General features: G+C 40.5%; 1 protein-coding gene across 6 annotated transcripts in view; it reads right to left on the bottom strand.

Moving 5' to 3' along the window:
* The window catches only part of akap9 (A kinase (PRKA) anchor protein 9), a 70,893-nt gene that overhangs the window by 35,974 nt on the left and 16,361 nt on the right, over nt 1-18,558 (bottom strand). For all 6 annotated transcript variants that reach the window (XM_037793749.1, XM_037793751.1, XM_037793750.1 and 3 more), the window contains 14 exons: nt 17,018-17,158; nt 15,968-16,123; nt 15,687-15,821; nt 12,662-15,568; nt 11,155-11,229; nt 8,136-8,286; nt 7,851-7,921; nt 7,639-7,759; nt 6,934-7,031; nt 5,831-5,936; nt 5,077-5,311; nt 3,553-3,604; nt 2,347-2,694; nt 1,523-1,804 (listed from right to left, as the gene is read on the bottom strand). In XM_037793749.1, the coding sequence (XP_037649677.1) occupies nt 1,523-1,804; nt 2,347-2,694; nt 3,553-3,604; nt 5,077-5,311; nt 5,831-5,936; nt 6,934-7,031; nt 7,639-7,759; nt 7,851-7,921; nt 8,136-8,286; nt 11,155-11,229; nt 12,662-15,568; nt 15,687-15,821; nt 15,968-16,123; nt 17,018-17,158 (4,878 nt within the window). The remainder of the gene's footprint in view (nt 1-1,522; nt 1,805-2,346; nt 2,695-3,552; nt 3,605-5,076; nt 5,312-5,830; nt 5,937-6,933; nt 7,032-7,638; nt 7,760-7,850; nt 7,922-8,135; nt 8,287-11,154; nt 11,230-12,661; nt 15,569-15,686; nt 15,822-15,967; nt 16,124-17,017; nt 17,159-18,558) is intronic.

Here is an 18,558-nt window from a genome sequence, read left to right as displayed (position 1 = left end):
TGCTCATTTTGCACTTAAGTTCTTAAAAATTAGAAAATAAGTATTTAATTCTCACAGGAGTATACAGAAATAGGCTTTACCATGTGGTTATTTCATATAGACTATTTATTGAAAAGAAAACAAGCTATATCGTGATATATATATCGTTATCAAGATATGAAATTACCTATATCGTGATAAAAGTTTTCGGCCATATCGTCCAGCCCTATTTTAAAATATCAAATACAAAAATCGATTGTTTTGTGAACGTGAGAATTTTAAAACTAAAATGTCTAGAGCTGCTTCATCCATATTATTTGGGCCAAGGGAATGTTTGTCCAAAGTAAAAGCTTTATGCTGGAGATGTCTTAACAAAAGATCCTTCTGGCTTTCTGTGGATCAACTCAACGGTGTTAACCTTGATAAAATTCTTTACATAAATTAAATAATTCAGGGGAGAATAACATAATGCATGTAAACAACTCAATTGAGTGTTTTCAGAGAAAGTACAAAGCCACATTTCTCATCATTAAAACTCATCTGAGCCAATTACTGGGGCTTAAAAACTTTCTTTTACTCACCGAATCACCACCAAGAGTGTGTTGGAGCAACTCATCTCACACAGAACACTGAACCTGACAGCCACTGCTATCACACAGTTAAAGCTTAATCATGCAATAAATGGTTAGTGAAAGCCTAGCAGGCCCCTGCGATTAGCTCTTCAAGGCATGAGGAGTGATTGAAAAGGAAATAATCCCAAATCAACATGAGGAAACCAGTGCATGCCGAGTAGAAGGAAGAGAAAGTATGTACGATCAAGATGTTATTCTTTGACACTAGTGGATAAACAACTGTGCTTTCTGTGAAATCATTAAAACCGTTGGGAGAGACTATTGATCGTGTTTGTGTGTGATTATTAAAAGAACTGTTTTAATGCATCAGTAATAAATCACAAGTTTACTGTGTATAAGAGTAAAATAATAAGGATGCTGTACCCTATTTAAAGAGGAGACCGTGTGCACATCTTGTTCCTCACTTTTGAGATGAAAGGTGTAGATGAAAGAGATGCAGGTACTGTATTTGAAATACTAAATAGAAGGCTACAATAGTTGTGTGCACATCCACAAAACCTCAGTGGGTTAAGTGCCGCTGGATACCAAAACTTCAACAACAATAGAAATATATAACAACACCCCACTCTACACATACTCGTGCATTGATCCAGGCTCAAACACAACAAGATACATCTACTTTAACCACATTAGTCTGTAGCATTCAAACAAATACTTTCATTGTAACCTTCAGTCAATGATTTAGCGAAAACAAATTCACTGTGAGCAGGTAAAAGGCAGTGAAATAATATTAATATTAGGTTAAGCATGTATACTCAATAGATAGAGTAATCGATGCAAAACCTGCATTGCGACAAAGTGCATCTGAAAATTAATGACACAGCAGTAATGAATTCTCTCAGGTGAAATTAATGAAATTGGTGGCATAGTGAAAGTAAATCGACACGTTACTATACGTCCAGGATACTGACCTGCTCGGGTTTTGACTCGGTTTTCTGCAGCTCCTCTTTTAACTTTCTGATCTCGGCGTTCCTCTCCTCCAGCTCCCTCTCCAGTCTCTCCTTCTCCACTTCCTCCAGCCAGGCGCCCGAGGTGAGAGGAGCTCTGGGAGTCGCCCCTTCCTCGTCCTCCGTCTCCTCCGCCTCCTCTTTATCTAACCGGGTCTGCATGGAGGCGCTCCTCTGGCAGGCGCGCTTGTTGATCCGAGCCAGCTCAATCTGCTGTGCAAACTCCACGGACATCTGAACTATGGCCTGTCGGAAAATATGGATCCAAAGATAGTGTGTCTTAGGACTCTATTTGATATAGAGACACAGATATCTACAGTAAGAGTGCTGATGCACTGGTATTAACAATTCTGGGATCACATTTTTTACAGAATAACAGAATTAACATACTGTATCTAGGGCTGCAACTAACCATTATTTCCATTATTGATTATTCTGCTGATTATCTTCTGGATTATTTGACTGTTTGGTCTATATTATAGACATTTTACATGTGTCTAACTCTTTAAAACGCTCAGATGACATCTTTAAATGTCTTGTTTTGTCCGACCTGCAGTCCACAACCCAAAGACATTCAGTTTGAAATCACAAGAATAAGATAACCAGGAAATATTCATATTTAACAAGCTAGAACCAGCGAATTTTGTGATGAATTGATTATTAACTATTCATTTCAACTGTGTCCTCTCATATCTTTTAAACTTAATGCAATTGTCATCTGATACCAGTTTTATTTATACTGACTAGACACAATAGTTGTGTGTAATACAAAGTACATGCAAACCTACCTTGGCAACTTCCTCCTCTATTCTCTCTGAGTGTTGTTTGTCTTCCAACGCGACCTGCCCAGCTGCCCCGAGGCTCTCACTGGAGCTTCCAGCGCCGTTAATACCGTTGAGATCCCGGTCTCTCCCTCCTCTCTCCTCCTGGCGCTCCTCTGTTCTCCTCCCCTGCTCCTTTTCGTCCGTCAGCCTCCTCAGCTCTCTGTTGTGCTGCTCTTTGAGAGCGGCTACTTCTTGGACGTACTTGTGGTAGAGAGCTTTCCTCAGCGCCTGCAGCTGTGCCGTCAGGCCTGGGGACCTGACGGGCCAGCGCGGTTCCACACCTCCCTCGGACAGTTCCTCCTCAACCAGCTCCTGCAAAGAGTGAGGAAAAGAGGAGGAAAGGAAGAGCTACAAGTTACAAAATGAAAACTAATGTATCAGATAACAGCAGCAGCAGTGTGTTGAAATAAAAGATCCTCAAGGCTGATCCTGAAATAAACGGGTCCTCTTTGCTGTAACAGAACGCCACGCGCCCTTAAACCACTATTAATACCCCGTTGTGTGATAAAGCGATAAAGAGATGACTTGCATTACATTGCAGCTACATTTTCCCCGAACACACTGCCACCCTGTCTTGTGATGAATCCCTTTCTTGTCTTTTTCAGCTTGTTCAGTACCACTCGCCTCAAGCTTAACATTTCCAATCCAAATGTCTGAGAGTGCATCACGCCCAATCTCTTTCAGTTTCTCTCCCGTTCTCGCTCTTCCTGTGCTTCTGTCAACCTCTCTACTCTCCCATCATCCTCTCTGATCTCTGCACAGTCACACGAGCTGTGGAAACTTCGAGGTTGGAGGGAGGCAAAGACAAACGAAGACACGATGGAAGTTGGAGTGACGAAAAGCGAGAGACAAATGGAGTGCAGCTCATTCACGCAAGGCAGAATCCCCCTTTTCATGCATCCGCCGAGACCGGAGTCACCGAGTAAACGGTAGGTTATGCAACGTCCAGTCCTTTTAATCGTTAAGATATATAGGACTATTCATGATGCTGTTTCTGGAGCAAAGCCGGAGAATTTAGGGCACGTTTTAGCCTAAAGGCAGCAACTGCCCCCCCTCCCACCCACCCTTACTGTCATAGCGTCTTAATGCATGTACACGTTTCGGCTCGTAGTAAGATGTGATGAGTATGACGCGGAAGATTTAGATGAGGGCAAAATGTAGCAGCCAAACCTTTAGCTCGTCTCCGTGCTCCTCCATCGTCTCACCGCTGGACTCTGGAGCGCTGGACAGGCAGGAAGAGAAAAAGAGAAAGTCAAAATGAATTGTTCTACAACCTCAAATAAGTTTAACACTTCGATTTAGTTTTTACTTCTATTTATAATTACTTACTCGTATTGGGTCAAATGTAAATGTAATTCTTAAAATGTACACATAAGGACCATGAAGCAGCTTAATGGGACTACGGTTTGTTAAATCATTGATGTTTAATGCATACTAGACTGCCGGTGACAATTTCTACAGCAATATGAAGGAGTGTATTCTATGTTTATAATAGTTAAGTAAAAAACTCAAAACTAGCTGAGCTTGCATGCTTTTCATTTGTGACCATCAAATGGGATAACATAACAAAATGGTTATTTTTTAGGGGCATACTTGTATTTTGGGTTTCTACTAAAACATGTTATCATGCTACCGTATATGATAAAGAAAAGCAGCAAATCCTCACATTTGAGGAGCTGAAATCAGAGATCTTTGGCAAGAATTACTAACAATGACTGGATTGTCAAAATAGTTGCAGAGTAATCAATTCACTGTTTCAGCTCAAGGCATAAAGAACACACTGCCCTTTAAAATATAGATTATGCAACTGGACATAAATACTACATACACTGTATATACAGATAATGTATCTGGATATAATATGTGTGATTGTATTCCACAGTTTACTGTATGTCTGGGAATCACTTCCTTGAACATGGCAGACAAAAAGGAAGTTCATTGGTGTTGAAAACCACTTTTGTAATTATATTTATTTACTATGATCAAACAGTGGAGGGCAGCAGCATCTCAGTTTTCATAAGTAACAGTAGGACTCCATGAGGAAGAGCTTATCCACAGTATGATAGCTTGGTTTTGGAATATTTAACTTATCATATGTAAACAACCAGTGGGTCAGAGATATGAGCGGTCTTCAAATAGATTATAGTTTTATTTGGAGACATGAAGTTCTTCAGAAACCTGATATAATTTAACAAACTGAGTGGTGCTTAAAAGGTCACATTCATCTTGTTTTTATACACAGCACATCCCTCAGGAAACCATCTGGAATGGGATCTTTTTTTTTAGGTTAGTGGGCTAACAAAAGGCATGAATAACGCTTTAAACGACCTGGTGAATATTTCATTAGTTAAGGCTTTGTTGTCATCTGAACTGGGTCAAGTAGCTACACAGGATGGGCAGACCAGCTTCAAGTAAAAGTTATCTATGAAAGATCACGTAGCTCAGCCTGCTGTTACATCAAGCCTGAGATTCACTTACTACTTCAGAAATGAACGGCTATACTGGAGCTAAGTTAAGGTTATATTCTCTTGTTTTGATATATCATCCTAAATTCAGAAACTGTCTATATGTCATCCTGTGTTTAACATTTATGTTGTGTGATATATGTGCTTATCATTATCTATGCAAGGAGAGTGTGCTGTACATTTTCATTGCCTTGGTCTGAACACATCAACATCGTTGTGTTTTCATCACCTGTCGAGGGTCTGAGTGCCAGTGACCTCCTGCAGTCGCTGCTGCAGCATGAAGAGCTCGGTGGCGTATCGCTCCTCGCTCTCTGCGGCCTGCTGCTGGTAGTGAGCTCGGAGACGCTCCACCTCTTGTCTGTGGCTCTCCTCCAGCTGGAGCTGCTTCTCCTGCTCTTCGGCCTTCAGCCTCTGTAACTCCTTGGCGAGGGAGGTGGATGGTGCGCCGGGCCGCTCCTCCGGATCTAACCGATAAGAGAGGGGGAAATGTGAAATTCAATACGCTCTACTGGATCGCATTAGCAGATTAGAATCAATGAAGATGAAACTTTAATGTTCCTTCTGGGAAAAATGGGTCACTGCAGTAACAAATAACAGCATCTAGTGAGAAGTGAATGAACAGAGAGCGATGATAGAAACAAATAACAGAAAACAAAAAAAAAATACATTTGGGCACCTTTTTTTTTAAGAAGAAATGAGCAATGTTTGTAGTTTACAGATTTACATTTAACACTATATACATACTGCATGTAGGATATGTAAAATGTTCACCACTGTCTGCTCATATTATTACATTTACAGAGTGAAGTTTGGCTTAATTGCCAGCTGGGTTGACACATGCATCAAAAAATAAATCAGGGGGGTGTTTGATATCTGTTTTCTGCTGAATACAGAGGTAAAGATGCCTCTGTGTTTTGACCTGACATTAGTGCTTGATCTGCTTGCTTTTCCTTTTCCGTTAGAGAGGATGACTCGACATTTACCTTTGCTTGTAGAGCGGCTTGAGCTGGAAACTTGCATGAGCAGGTCAGAGATCTCCCTCTCACTGCTGCTCTTCAGTTCATCATAGGCCTCCTGCAGCTCCGTCATCTAGGAGACCAACAGATCTGTTAGTGTGTTTCTGATAGCATTGTTATCCTCTCTGTTCCTTAAACAAGCTAACAATGTGTGAAAATTTCACACTGCATACAAATTGTACACAACATGTATGAAATTGTAAAACAATCTGTTGTTATATGCGAATCAAACTGCTGCTTTTGAATCTCGCTGCCAATTCACTTATTCATTCGACCTGCATTTTAACTCGGAAAACACATTCAGGTAGAGACCTCATTTACAATATAGCCGAGTAAAAAAATAAACAACATAGGCACCAAGAAACACAAAATAGGATAATTAATAATAAATAAAGCAATTATAATTTAAGGCAAATTAATCAACTAGAAACTGGAAGTGAAATGGGATGAAGTCTTAAATGTAAATTGCCCCACAGATGAAGAGTGAGGTTAGCTTTAGATTGTTCTGCATGTTATTCCATGTTGCAGGTGCGCAAATAGGAAAAACTGGATTTTACAAGCTCAGTTAAAAACAGCCAGCACCTGCAACGTAATCCAGTCATTTGAGCGTGTCGATAAGCAATTGACGAAGCAATGTAAGGGGGTGAAAAAACAGCAAGGGGCCTTATAAATAATAAAACCTAGTATCTGTCTATCATGTCTTACAGAGAGAGAGAGAGGGCCACCCAACCTTAACATACAGCTCACAATGATGAGTATTATAATTATCTCCAGTAATAAATCTTAGTGCAGAGCGATCAAACAGCATCCAGGGGCTTCAGAGTCGCAGCTGAAGCATGCATGTATAAAATTAAACTTCATAAATCAAATTTCTAAAATTTGTTTTAACTTTTTCCAGCTCCTCCAATGCATTGTGGGTAAACAGTGTCTCAAAAATGCATTTTTATACAGGCTGACATTTTTTTAGTACATTTCATCTTGCCAATTTTCCAGTGTGAACCAACAACGGCCTACTTAGAATTAGTATGTAGTGTTGAAATGGGACTCAGCTTATGCCTGCAGATTTTTACCTTGTCGCCATCAGCTCTGAGCAGAACCTGGAGCTGTGACAGTCGATGGTGCTCCTGCTCAATCCTCTCTCTCACCTGCTGAAGATCTCTGTAAAGCACTGGATAAGAGAAAGCAATTTGGTTTTTAGATTAAATATTAATGATCTCTAAATGTGCTGAGTTGAGTGAACAGATATGTATTCATGTATATTATTTAAAAGCCCTTTGTAGGTATAAAGTGAATTTAATACTGGCCCACAGTGCTACTTACACTGGAAATACGTCTTATATCATCTGTATCAGAAGATGAAGATGATCTGCATAATCTTTTTAAAAACTTTTTATTCATTGACTCAGCCAAAGAAAACATGAGATATCCGATAATCCATCACACATATATATGACCAGGTCAAAGCGCATAATCATAAATCCAAAAGCAATATTTTTATGTGAGGGAGAAGAAAAGATAATTAATTAAATAAATAAATATAAAAGAGAAGAAAATAAAACAATCAAATAAATTAAAAACAAGAAAAAAATAAAATAATAATAATAATAAAAATAATAATAATAATAATAATAATAATAATAAGTGAGTGGAAAATAAATTTAAATTTGTTAAATAATAATATTAATAGTCATGGATCATAAAGACATAAAATGCATAGTATTATTATATCATCTGTAATACTTGTTTTATAGTATAATTCAGTTTTTACAGGTTACCTCTGGCCTCCAGTACGATGGAGGTGGATTCACTAGTTTCTGGTGTTTCCTCTGAGGGGGGTGGTCGGCCCTCTGCAGCAACACTTTCCAAAAACTCTTCACCAAACATCTTTCGAAAACACTGAACACAGAACAGACATAGAGAAGGTTAACAGATAGGTAAATTGGCAACGCACATCAATAAAATTCATTCAGAAAACTTCAGTAATTACCTGAATGATCTCACTGCATTCTTCTGACACGACTTGTAACATGTTGTGGTATTTGAAGATTTTCGGTTCATCTGGAAGAAAAAGTCAAATGATTTGAATAATCAAATTGTTTAATATATCTCACAAACACACTGTGACAACCAACAGAGTACAAAAACAACACTAGATACATCAGCCATCTGTGTTGATCCATCATGAATGATGAATCAAAACCATCTATCTCTGAGGGGGATCACTGCTTTGTCACAAACACAAACGCACACAAAAGGCAACACGTCCGCTCACCCCGGTGGTCACCGTGATCTTTCAGGTTCTGCAGTTTTAGCTCCAGAGTGTGTGTGCGGGCGTCCGAATCCTCCTGCAGCAGCTCGAGCTGGGCAGCGTGGATCTGAGAGAGGCTGATGCGCTGGGCCTCCATCTGCAGCCTGCACTCACCCTGACCACAGGGAAGAAACAGCATCATATTAACACAGCTGGATTAAACCACAGGGCAACACGCCTTTATTTCACATACATAGTTCGATTTGATATTGGAGTCTTAATATTACTAAAATGTTCAACAAGAAAACACTAAATGACACCGATTTAAAAAAAAAAAACAATAACATTTGGAACCACTTGGAAAAGCTTTAAAAAGCATAACATCACTTATAATTTATCATAAATTAAATTGTGCAGAATATATACAGAATTTAAAAATAGCATAATTGCACCAATCCTATTATTTCTACGACGGAGAGAGTAGTAAACATGATGAGAGGTCGGCTGTTATCACTTCAGTAACGGCAAACAAAAGGCAAACGCTGAGGCCTCTTTCTCTAATTATGCATTAGCACAATTATGAAATTGTGATTCCATTACCTTTGATGTCGGATGTTTTCTAAAGTACGCTCTACATTTTAATTAGGCTGTATTTAAAACGCTTTGTTATGATACAATCTGCACTACATCTGACAGTGTAGTGTGGAGAGTCCGCTCAGATGTTGCTGCTTAAAACATGCAGATAAGAGACGCTCAGTGCCTAACAAACAGACAAGACAGACGGCAGCTGTGTTATGATGCGCCGCTGCTACTCACACGCCTACAACAAAAACAGAATCACTTGTATGATGAAAATGATTAAGTTTACAAAGGAACACAACCCCTACTAAAGAGAAGAACCGTAGAAATGGTGCTACATTCATCGGGCCTCGTGCAAGAACCACTCGTACAAACACATTTGCTCTTAAAGGTGCAATTGATAACATTGATAACCACTAGATGTTGCTTTCTCCCTCCCCCGTTTTATTGCATTCACTTCACAACAAGTGGTTGCCAGTTCGTTGCACAACTTGCATATTTCATGGTCAAGTGGAGTGACTCAGACAGACGGTCATGTAAAGTGAGGAATCTTTTGTGGTAGAGTAATGAAGTAATTTTGCAACATGTAGCTGTAGGCCTACATTGTTGCCACGGTAAATATTCACGTATCCTGCAGCCTGATGGAGACAGTTTTTTCCACATTAACTGATGACACAGAGATACCATATAATACCAATGTCGTTTTACTATTGGCTCACAAGCCTAGTTAGAAGTGGGAACCGAAAGTCAGATATCTTCCACAGAGATAAACAAAACATTCAACAAAATTATTAAAATGATTAATTCATATTTTTTTTGAGGAAAAGTCATACTTTTATTTGGCACCTTTCTAAAAGCTTTAAGTGGCACCAACGAGTGATTTAAGAGAATTCAGCACAGTACCGGTCATGTGCAGTTTTCTACAGCGGGAAACTTGATTGACTTAAAGCTGCAGTAGGCAGTATATTTTTGGCATCATTGGGCAAAAATTCCATAATAACCTTTCAGCATATTGTAATTCAAGTGTTCTGAGAGATAACTAGACTTCTGCACCTCCTCTTCGCTCTGTTTTCAGGCTTTAGAAAATCTAGCCCATGACGGGAAACTTTGACCAATCACAGGTAATTTCATTGAGAGAGAGAGCGTTCCTATTGGCTGTGCTCCGGTCATGTGACCAGAACGTGGCGTTCCTTCACCAGATTTCACAATGGCGACGGCGTCACAAACTTTCAGATTTTACAGCTAAACCGTGCACTACAAGATGATTCTGAAAACATTTGAGGCGAGAAATAGGCATTAACATTACATAATATTGATTAGTATTTGATCAGCGCTGCCTAGTTTGAGTTCGCGAGTGATTGACAGCCGGCTCTCATAGACGGCAGCTGGACAGCGGACCTCAGATCAGCTCTGATTGGTTGTTTTCCTCCGGTCTGTGAAATCTTGCAGATGCCATTAGGAGCACCGGAGGACACAGAGGCACATGATTTTTTTCAGGTTACCTGTTTCATGTACTACTGTCACGATATAACGATAACGTTTTACGTTTTTTTTGTAATCACATTTGCTCCAATCTCGCCTACTTCAGCTTTAATTATAAAGCCCTAATCTTAATGAATTTGAAGTTTAAATACTGTATGTCATCAAAATAAACAAATAAAATATATTAATAAAATAAACTTAATGCAAAATTAATATTTTGTTTGCCATGCAACTTTACTGAGATTTGGTTTGACGTTTTTTTTTTAAGATTTAATTGACATATTTTGGCACTGCAAGGTAGTTGCTAGGGAATTTCTCTCTCTCACACCGACAGCTGCCTCAGGGTGCTGTCGAGGATCATCCTCCACGCGCCCGACAGTGTGACATCACAGACACACATTGCTTTAGAAAGATGTTCTTTTAGCATTTGATTTTGTGTCAAACCATTCCCTCTTTATTTCTGTCACAGTACGGTTGTGCTCTGATAACATTTTTCATTTTATATAGCCCAGTATCACAAATCAAACATTCACCTCAGGGGGGCTTTACAATCTTCACTTTTGAGTCCTCTAATACCATTTCTGACACCCTTAAATTTGTTATGTTTTTATTTGATGATGTCTGACTGCAGGGCTTTAACCTCCGCTGATAAGTTCTTCTTTTTACTCTCGGGTTACATTTCTGTTTTGCCCACAAACAGGCAGCCTTTTATAGCAATTTGGGAGCGTTGATAATTCATATCTCATGAACATTTTCATTCATCATGCTGACAGGAGCCTGAATTTACAAGTTTGTGCAGTTAAGAGTTTGTTGAATCCTATTTTAGCAAACAAAGTAAGAGATATTCAGGATAAGAATAGGAAACTGTTCTTGCATGAGGCCCATTGTGTTTCAGCTGTATTGACCTTTACACCACACCGTATGATGTATCAAAGCGACACTGAAAAGCAAAGGGCAGGATGTGAGCTTAAATGACATTTACATGCTCAGTAGTCTCTTCCTCTGCTCCCTGACACACGACAGGCTCCGTGTGGCGGCCCGTCCCATGTCTGCTCACCTAAACAAGCAAACAGAAGAAGCATATTGTACTTTTCTTTAGAAACCGTTTCACATATTACCCCCCAGAACGTATGCAGACAACTATGACATTGATGGACAGAAAGACAAGATGCACCATTATGGATCACTTCCTGAGGGGGAGCAGAAAGTAGCTGTACAGTAAACGCAGAAATCATCTTATTATTATTATTATTATTATGATCGACTGTAATTTACAATATACAGACTCTGAACATCATCTAGTTTGCCTTGATTTAAATTTGGAGGGTTATTTATGAAGCTTTTATAACAGCTGCATAAGAAGTTGATCTGTGTGTTTGACGATACACAGATCCTCGTTAAAAAAAACGACTGCTTTAAGTTCAGTTGTTGATGGAAAATGTAAAAGGACGAAACATAAACATATATTCAATAAAATGTAATTTCCCCATGACATTAAGCATCAGAGGCAAATTGTACAACTATTTTGAAAGACTTAACGACATTAATAATGCAACATATGTAGTGTTCCAACCCAGGAGGTGACACAAAACAATATGAAACACACAGATATGAAGTGGCAGACAGACACTATCTTATTGCCTGCTATAATTGAGACACAGCTTGAAGTGACACAGACACAGAAGTGACTGGGGTAAAATGGCTTCTCACCTCAAACCCTTCACTCCCTGCAAGGATGGAAAGAAACTAGAATGTACACGTTTCTACACAACGGCAATGATTCACAGCTATCAGAAGACTACGGGTGATTGTTTTCTTTTTCTTTTTTCTTTTCAGCTCTTTTCAAACCCTGACATCAAATTCAGTTTGAGCACAAGCAGCATCAAATGAAAAGCACATTATAAATATTGTATAGTGTTCCTTTAAAAGTAGAAAATGAGCAGAATGTCGATGAGGTCTTGGAACACGCCACTGTTATGTGCAGGCTGTACTTTGTGTGCATTTTCTCTCTCGCAGTGTTCTTCCGCACAATACATGTCGCTGAATGGTCTGCACCAACTTCAAAAAAACATATGGCTATCTTTTTCTCAACAACAGTATGACTGCGCTGCTCAGTGCTACCTTGGAGAGCGAGGCTGCAGGCACAATTTGCAATCCTGACCGTTAGTCACTAGAGAGAAAACATGTCAGTGCTGAAATGCCTCAGTCACACTCTGTTCAATGGAGAAAAAAAAGCTTCATCTGGCTATGAATGCAATCCACACATTTTTTTTGATGAAGCTGATTACAATATCAAGCATCACAGCATTAATTGTGATACATTTGAAGCATGCCATTTACAACAACGCTTTCTTTTCTCATGCACAGTTTTTGAAAAGCCCTTTAATCACTCAAACATGTAATTTAATCAGACTTAAAAAGGGAAAAGAGAGAGAAAAGGCAGCGAATGGAGAGCGGTAGCTCTGCAGTAGATGCATGTGAGTGCCTACCTGTTTGTTGATGTAGTCTCTGCCTCCGTCTCCCTGGTACCCGTCAGTGGAGTCCTCCTTACCGGCCCTCTCTTGTGAACATGACATAACCTGGCTCTCCATCTGAGGCTGCATCTCCTGCTCTGCAGCACTTGTTGCTCTCTCTTCCTCCCCCACTGCCTCCTCTTCCTCCTCCCTTTGCTTTTCCTCTCTGCAGTCTGGGAGAGCGGTGCCCAGTTTGCGCTCCTGCTTCGACCTCTGCCGCCTCTTGCGCCTGCTTGACCCTGGGGCTGTGGGCTTGTGCGGGGAAGATCGTCCTTCGACAGGTCCCTCTCCTGAGGACTGGGATGCTGCTGGAGCTGCTGCTGATGAGGATGGAGCCTGTGAAAGCCTCTGGAGCTCTGAGGTCTGCCGGACGCCGTCTCTCTCGGATCCAGCTGCCTGTAAGAGGGACTGAAGAGCCTTTATCTCCTCTTGCAAAGATTGAATCTGAAGGTGGTGATCCTCGAAAGAACAAACCGGCTCAACAGCTTGCACTTCATGCTGGAGCTTAGCTTTTCTCTGGGCGTCCTGCCCCTTCGACTGCTCTCTCATAATCTCTCGCTTCTTTTCCAGTTCTTTCCCGAGGCTCTCACTTTGAGCGATGACCTTCGTATTTTCTCGTCTCACTTTCATCAGCTCTTCTTCCAGCTGCCCCACTTTGCCCTCTGTAAACATCAGTTGCTCTGTAACTTCGGAAAGCCTCCCGGCCATGCTTTCCTTCTCCCTCAAAGTAACATTAAGCTTCTCCATTAGCTCAGTAGTATCTTTTTCTATCACAGCTTGTTCCCGTCTATCTGTATTCATGTCCTCCATTTTGATATCGCTGCTGCTCTCCTCCAGCTCCCGAATCTGTGACTGCAGGCTCGCAATTTTTGCCTCAAACTCAAGTGTCTCCTTCAGTGTCCTCTCCTCTAACTGTGTTTTTGCCTCAATAAGACACGTGTACTCCGCCTTCAGCTCCTGATAGTTTACATCGAAATTCTTCTCAGCAAAAGAGAAAGTGGTCCTCTGCTTTTCAATTTCCTCACTAAGCTCAACTACTTGTTGCTGTATTTGATCGTTCTCAGCTGTGAGTGTCTCAATTTTCTGAATCTTTGAGTCCAACTCTTCTTTGAAAGCGTTATTAGATTCTATCAACGTCTCTTTTTCCATTTCCTGCTCTTTCCATTTGCTCTCCCAACCTTGTTCTCTCTCTTTTGTCTGGTTTTCGAGCGCCTTCGTCTTTTTTAGTAATGACTGAATTTCGTTTTCCATTCGAGCTCGTTCTTCTCCTCCCTTTCTCAGATCCTCCAGCTCTACCTGGAGCTCTTGTAGCTGCTGGACGAGCTCATCTGCTTTGGAGCTGTGCAGAGCGAGCTTTAGATCCTCCTTTAGTCCGAGAATTTGGTTAAAAAGCTCATCTCGCTCTGTGGCAGAACTTTCCTTCTCTCTTTGTAACAATTTAAGTTCTTCGTCGTAACCGATGCGCAGCTCATCCAGCGCCTTCTCGTGTTTGACAGCGGCTTCGTTGAGAAGGTTTTCGGTGTTCAGGAAGTTCTCCCTTTGCAAGTCTTCCCTAAGATTGATGAGCTCTTCCTCGTGGCTGAACAAAAGTTGAGTCCTCAGTCGCTCCAGCTCTGCTTCCTGTGACTGCGCCATGCGGTCCAGCACGGCGTCTTTCTCCCTCTCCAGCATCTCCAGCTTGATTTTATAATTGGTAACTTCTGAATCGTGTTTTATTTCTACTTCTTGTGCCGCTTCCTGAGCAGCAGCCAGCTCGCTCTTCAGATCGTCAATAGTCTCCTGGAGACGCTGCAGTTCACCTTGTTGGCCTTCCTGAGACATGAGATTGTGGGAGATTCGCTCCATTTGTTCTTTAGCGGAACGCAGATCTTGGAGGAGATCCTTAACCTTGGCCTGCAGGTTGGACTTCTCTTGGGCGACTTGGCTAAGCTCGTGTCTGGCTTTATCATGCATTGCTCGGGATTGCTGTAATGTCTCTTGAAGCTCCCTAATCTTAGAATTGAGCATGTCCACCTCAACACTAACAGAGGAGCTTTGAGACAGTTGTTGTGCTTTTAGAAGCTCGAGCTCAGCGCGATGTTGCGAGGTAATTTGCTCCACTTTTGCTGCATGCTGAAAATTAACCTCCTGCTTCATCTGGACTATCTGCTGGCCGTACATCTCGTCCAGCTCCGCCCTGAGAAGTTCCAGCTTCCTCGCGGTCTCTCCCTGCATTTGTTGCATGGTGTCGCTCTCAGACAGGCTGCCCTGGTGACAACGCTTCTGCAGGTCCTCCACTGTGCCCATGAGTTGCATGATTTCATTAGATGACATTCGCTCTTTCTGTCTGGATGTTGCAAGTTCACCCTTACAGCTTTCTAACTCCACTCGCTCTCTCTCCAATTCTGATTTACAACTCTCTATTTCGCTTTTGCAGCTTTTCAAGTCAGACTTGCTGCTCTCCAACTCGTCCATGCATCCTTCAAGCTCTGACTCTTTTGAAGCCATTCGCTGTTGGAGGTCACGCAGGTGTTTTTCCGAGGACTCCAGCTCATCCTCGAGTTGGGTAAGAGAGCAGTCGCGCTCTGAAATGACTCTCGCTTGCTCTGCTATAATCGGGTCTTTCTCATCTGATGGGCCTATAATATTCTCATCGGTAGTCCGTCCCACATGAGCAAGTTCCTCTCTGAACAGGGTCAATGACAGCTCGTGTTCTGTGATTATTGCAGTTTGCTCTGAAATCAACTGATTTTTCTCTTTCAGTGTTTGTGCAAAAGACACCTCCGACGTCCTTAACTCTGTCAGCGACTGCGTCTGACTCAAAATAACCTTTTCTTGTTCAGCAATTAGCAGGTCCTTTTCATTCATCCTTTGTGTGAATGATTCTTCTGATCTTCTCCCTAACTACAAAGAAAAGCAATTATTAGAAATGCAGGGTTACCATTGAGAACGTACTGTGTAACCACTTACATTTAACAAAACATGTTTAAAAGATGTCTGATCACGCGAGGTAAGTTCTTACCATCTCCATCTCGCTGAGCTTGTGCTGGAGCTCCTCCAGCTGCGGTTGGTACTGCATGAGCTGCTGCCTGGCCTGCAGAAGATCAGCTGCTTTGCTGCTGTGGCTGGTGTTCCTCAGCGTCTCGCCTGCCTGCAGCTGGGATTTTTCCACACACAAATTAATTTCTAATTGACTACATGGATAGCAAGTACTGGAACAAAATAATAATAGCATAATGGCTAGTAAGTGTAGGATAGAATAGCTTTTATAACATAGTAATTGAGACTTAAAAAACATCCTACCTGCTGGAACTGAATATGTAGGTTTTGACTTTGCTCCGTCAGTTCCAGGAATTCTTTCATGATCTCGTCTTTCTCCTCACGAGCCTGCTGAAGGTTGGCTGTGAGCTGGGTGATGATGCCATCTCGCTGCTTCAGAGCAGCCTCAAAGTCCTGCAGCTAAAAAAGTTAAATGCAATTAAGGAAAATCACCTTATAGAGACAGCTTAAAGGAATACTTCACCCACAAAATGACCATTTGTGTATCAGTTACTCACCCCCGTGTCACCTTGAATTTCTGAAGAAAACTTAGTTTTTCTGGCATGACTCTACGGTGAAAAGTCTTGAAGAATTTAAGTAAATGTGGCCGCGTTTAATAACAGCAAAACTGTATTAAAACTCTCACACAACTCGTGCAGTATAATCCAAGTCTCATTTATTTAGTCGTACGCTCACTACTTTCCCAAACACGTGCATCTTTGCTAAAACCTAAAACAATTCAAAACCCTTCCACATAAACAGTTGCTCTCTTGTGTAGGTGCGCTACTCGTCTGTGCGAGTTCGGACAAATCCGAAGTGTTTTGATATAGTTTTCCTGTTGTAAAACGCAGCTCACATTTACCTCAATTAATCAAGACTTCTCTCCATTTTTTTTTCTATTCTCCGTTCGCTGTGGAGGCATGCGAGAAAAACAAACGCTTTCTCGTAGAATTCAAGGTAACACGGGGTGAGTAAAAAATAAAAAACTAAAAGACTAAGTTCCCGTCCTTGAAATGAGTGTTAATAGTTATTTATAGCTACAGATCTAATTGCATGAGGACAAATCATTTGAAATAGATGACAAGTGATATTATTATTACCAAATGGAAGATGTATTCATGTGTGTAAATATTTCTGCCATTCATGAGCAAAAAATCCATTCTACATTCACATCAACAACGATAGCACCAAACCTGAAAATACTTCCAATCAAACCACTTTAAAGGTAAAATATTGTGATATTCAGAAAAGTTAAAAGAAGTTTAGAAGAAGAACAGTACGGTATGACCTATAATAAAGTAATAAAACATTTACCTGCTGTACTCCCTCTGTGCCAAAGGCAGACCTGATTTCTTCAAGCTCTCGACTCAGCTCCTCCACTGCCTGGGTCTTGGCGGCGAGTGCATCCTCCATCGTACCTCCCTTCGTCACCTGTTGGAGGGGCTCCACCTCCTCCTGAACGGGAAAATTTGCATTTCTTACAGAGTTTCGGAACGGTAAATCCATCAAGATGAGGTTTCAAGAATGAGCTAAGCAATTAGTCACCACCGTAGAGCGACAGCTGTTAGTTACAAGAGACAGGAGCCATGTGAAGGAATGTGTAGTAAATATATTTTTTTCTTTGCTGGATCTTCCAAAAAAGGATTGCTAAACCTTTAAAGCTTTACAGATACTAGTCAAAATGCAACGCCAACAACCCAAAGCAGTTCAGGCAAAGTCTGTCTATGTTAGTTCTATAAGTGGGAGTTAATAAAGGTAATTAAATTCAGCTAAATACCTGGAAATTGTACTTAATACTGTCGAAGAAAACAAGAGAAGTTGTAGGTTTAGCAAAGTTAAATTTGTTCTTGGATAAAAACTACTATTGTACTTTCAAAAACCTATTTGTGCTTTCCCAGTTTTCTTGAATTTCGCAGATTGCTGACACATCTGATTGTTGTGGATTCTATATCAAATCAATAAGATGCCAACATTTTATATTTCTTTCTATCAAGATAATTAAGAATACAATCTTCAGTTGTAAAACACTGTTCCAATATTGCTGTAATTATGTCCCTTAGATTTCCTTTCACTACTATTAAAACCCCAACTCGCAAAATTTGATTAAATTAGAAAGGGGACAGAAATGCTTTCATATCACTTATTATAATATATAGTTATTAGAATTTCACTTTTACAGATACTGACATTTGCAATGTTGCTGAATGCTGATTATTTAAGAAAAAAATACTAAATTTAATCCCACACAAAGGAAAAAAAACTATTTCATGAATTTAATTTTGGAAAATGGCTTGAAATATATTAAAGTAAAATATAATTTTAGTTATATTTGTTGAAATGATCATTACATCCTGACAGCAATTAATAAATCAAATGCTCGGGCAAAAAAAAAAAAGACTGTATTAAACCCGTCCAATCATTTTATTCGGCCCGAATGGATCATTTAAAAATCTATAGCGTACTCTTGCTAGTATCTTAAGATTACCAACCCTAACTTAAAGTTATGGTAACAGCACTAATATATTATAACAATATTTCAGTCTACAGGTTAGTTCTGATTTAGTTAATGCACCACTACTCTTTCTTAACATCTCACTGTAATCCGTACAGCAGTCGGCCTGTCACTTTGCTCCTCATCTATCCCAACTGTTGATCAGCACCTCCCTGGTTTCACCTCGGTGGATCTAAAGAGAGCAGCTCTTTGTGTAACACCCCCCGTCCTCTCTCTTCCAAACTCTTCACAGTCCACTCCCTGCTTCTTCTTCTTCTTCTTCTCCATCATCCACCTGATTCTCCTACAGCTTTCACTGATAATTTTTTCCCTACGGCAAAGCTTTCAAATACCGAACACGTTT

The sequence above is a fragment of the Sebastes umbrosus genome, chromosome 15, assembly GCF_015220745.1.
Source record: "Sebastes umbrosus isolate fSebUmb1 chromosome 15, fSebUmb1.pri, whole genome shotgun sequence".
NCBI lineage: Eukaryota > Metazoa > Chordata > Actinopteri > Perciformes > Sebastidae > Sebastes > Sebastes umbrosus.
This window is presented reverse-complemented; position numbering and strand designations above follow the sequence as displayed.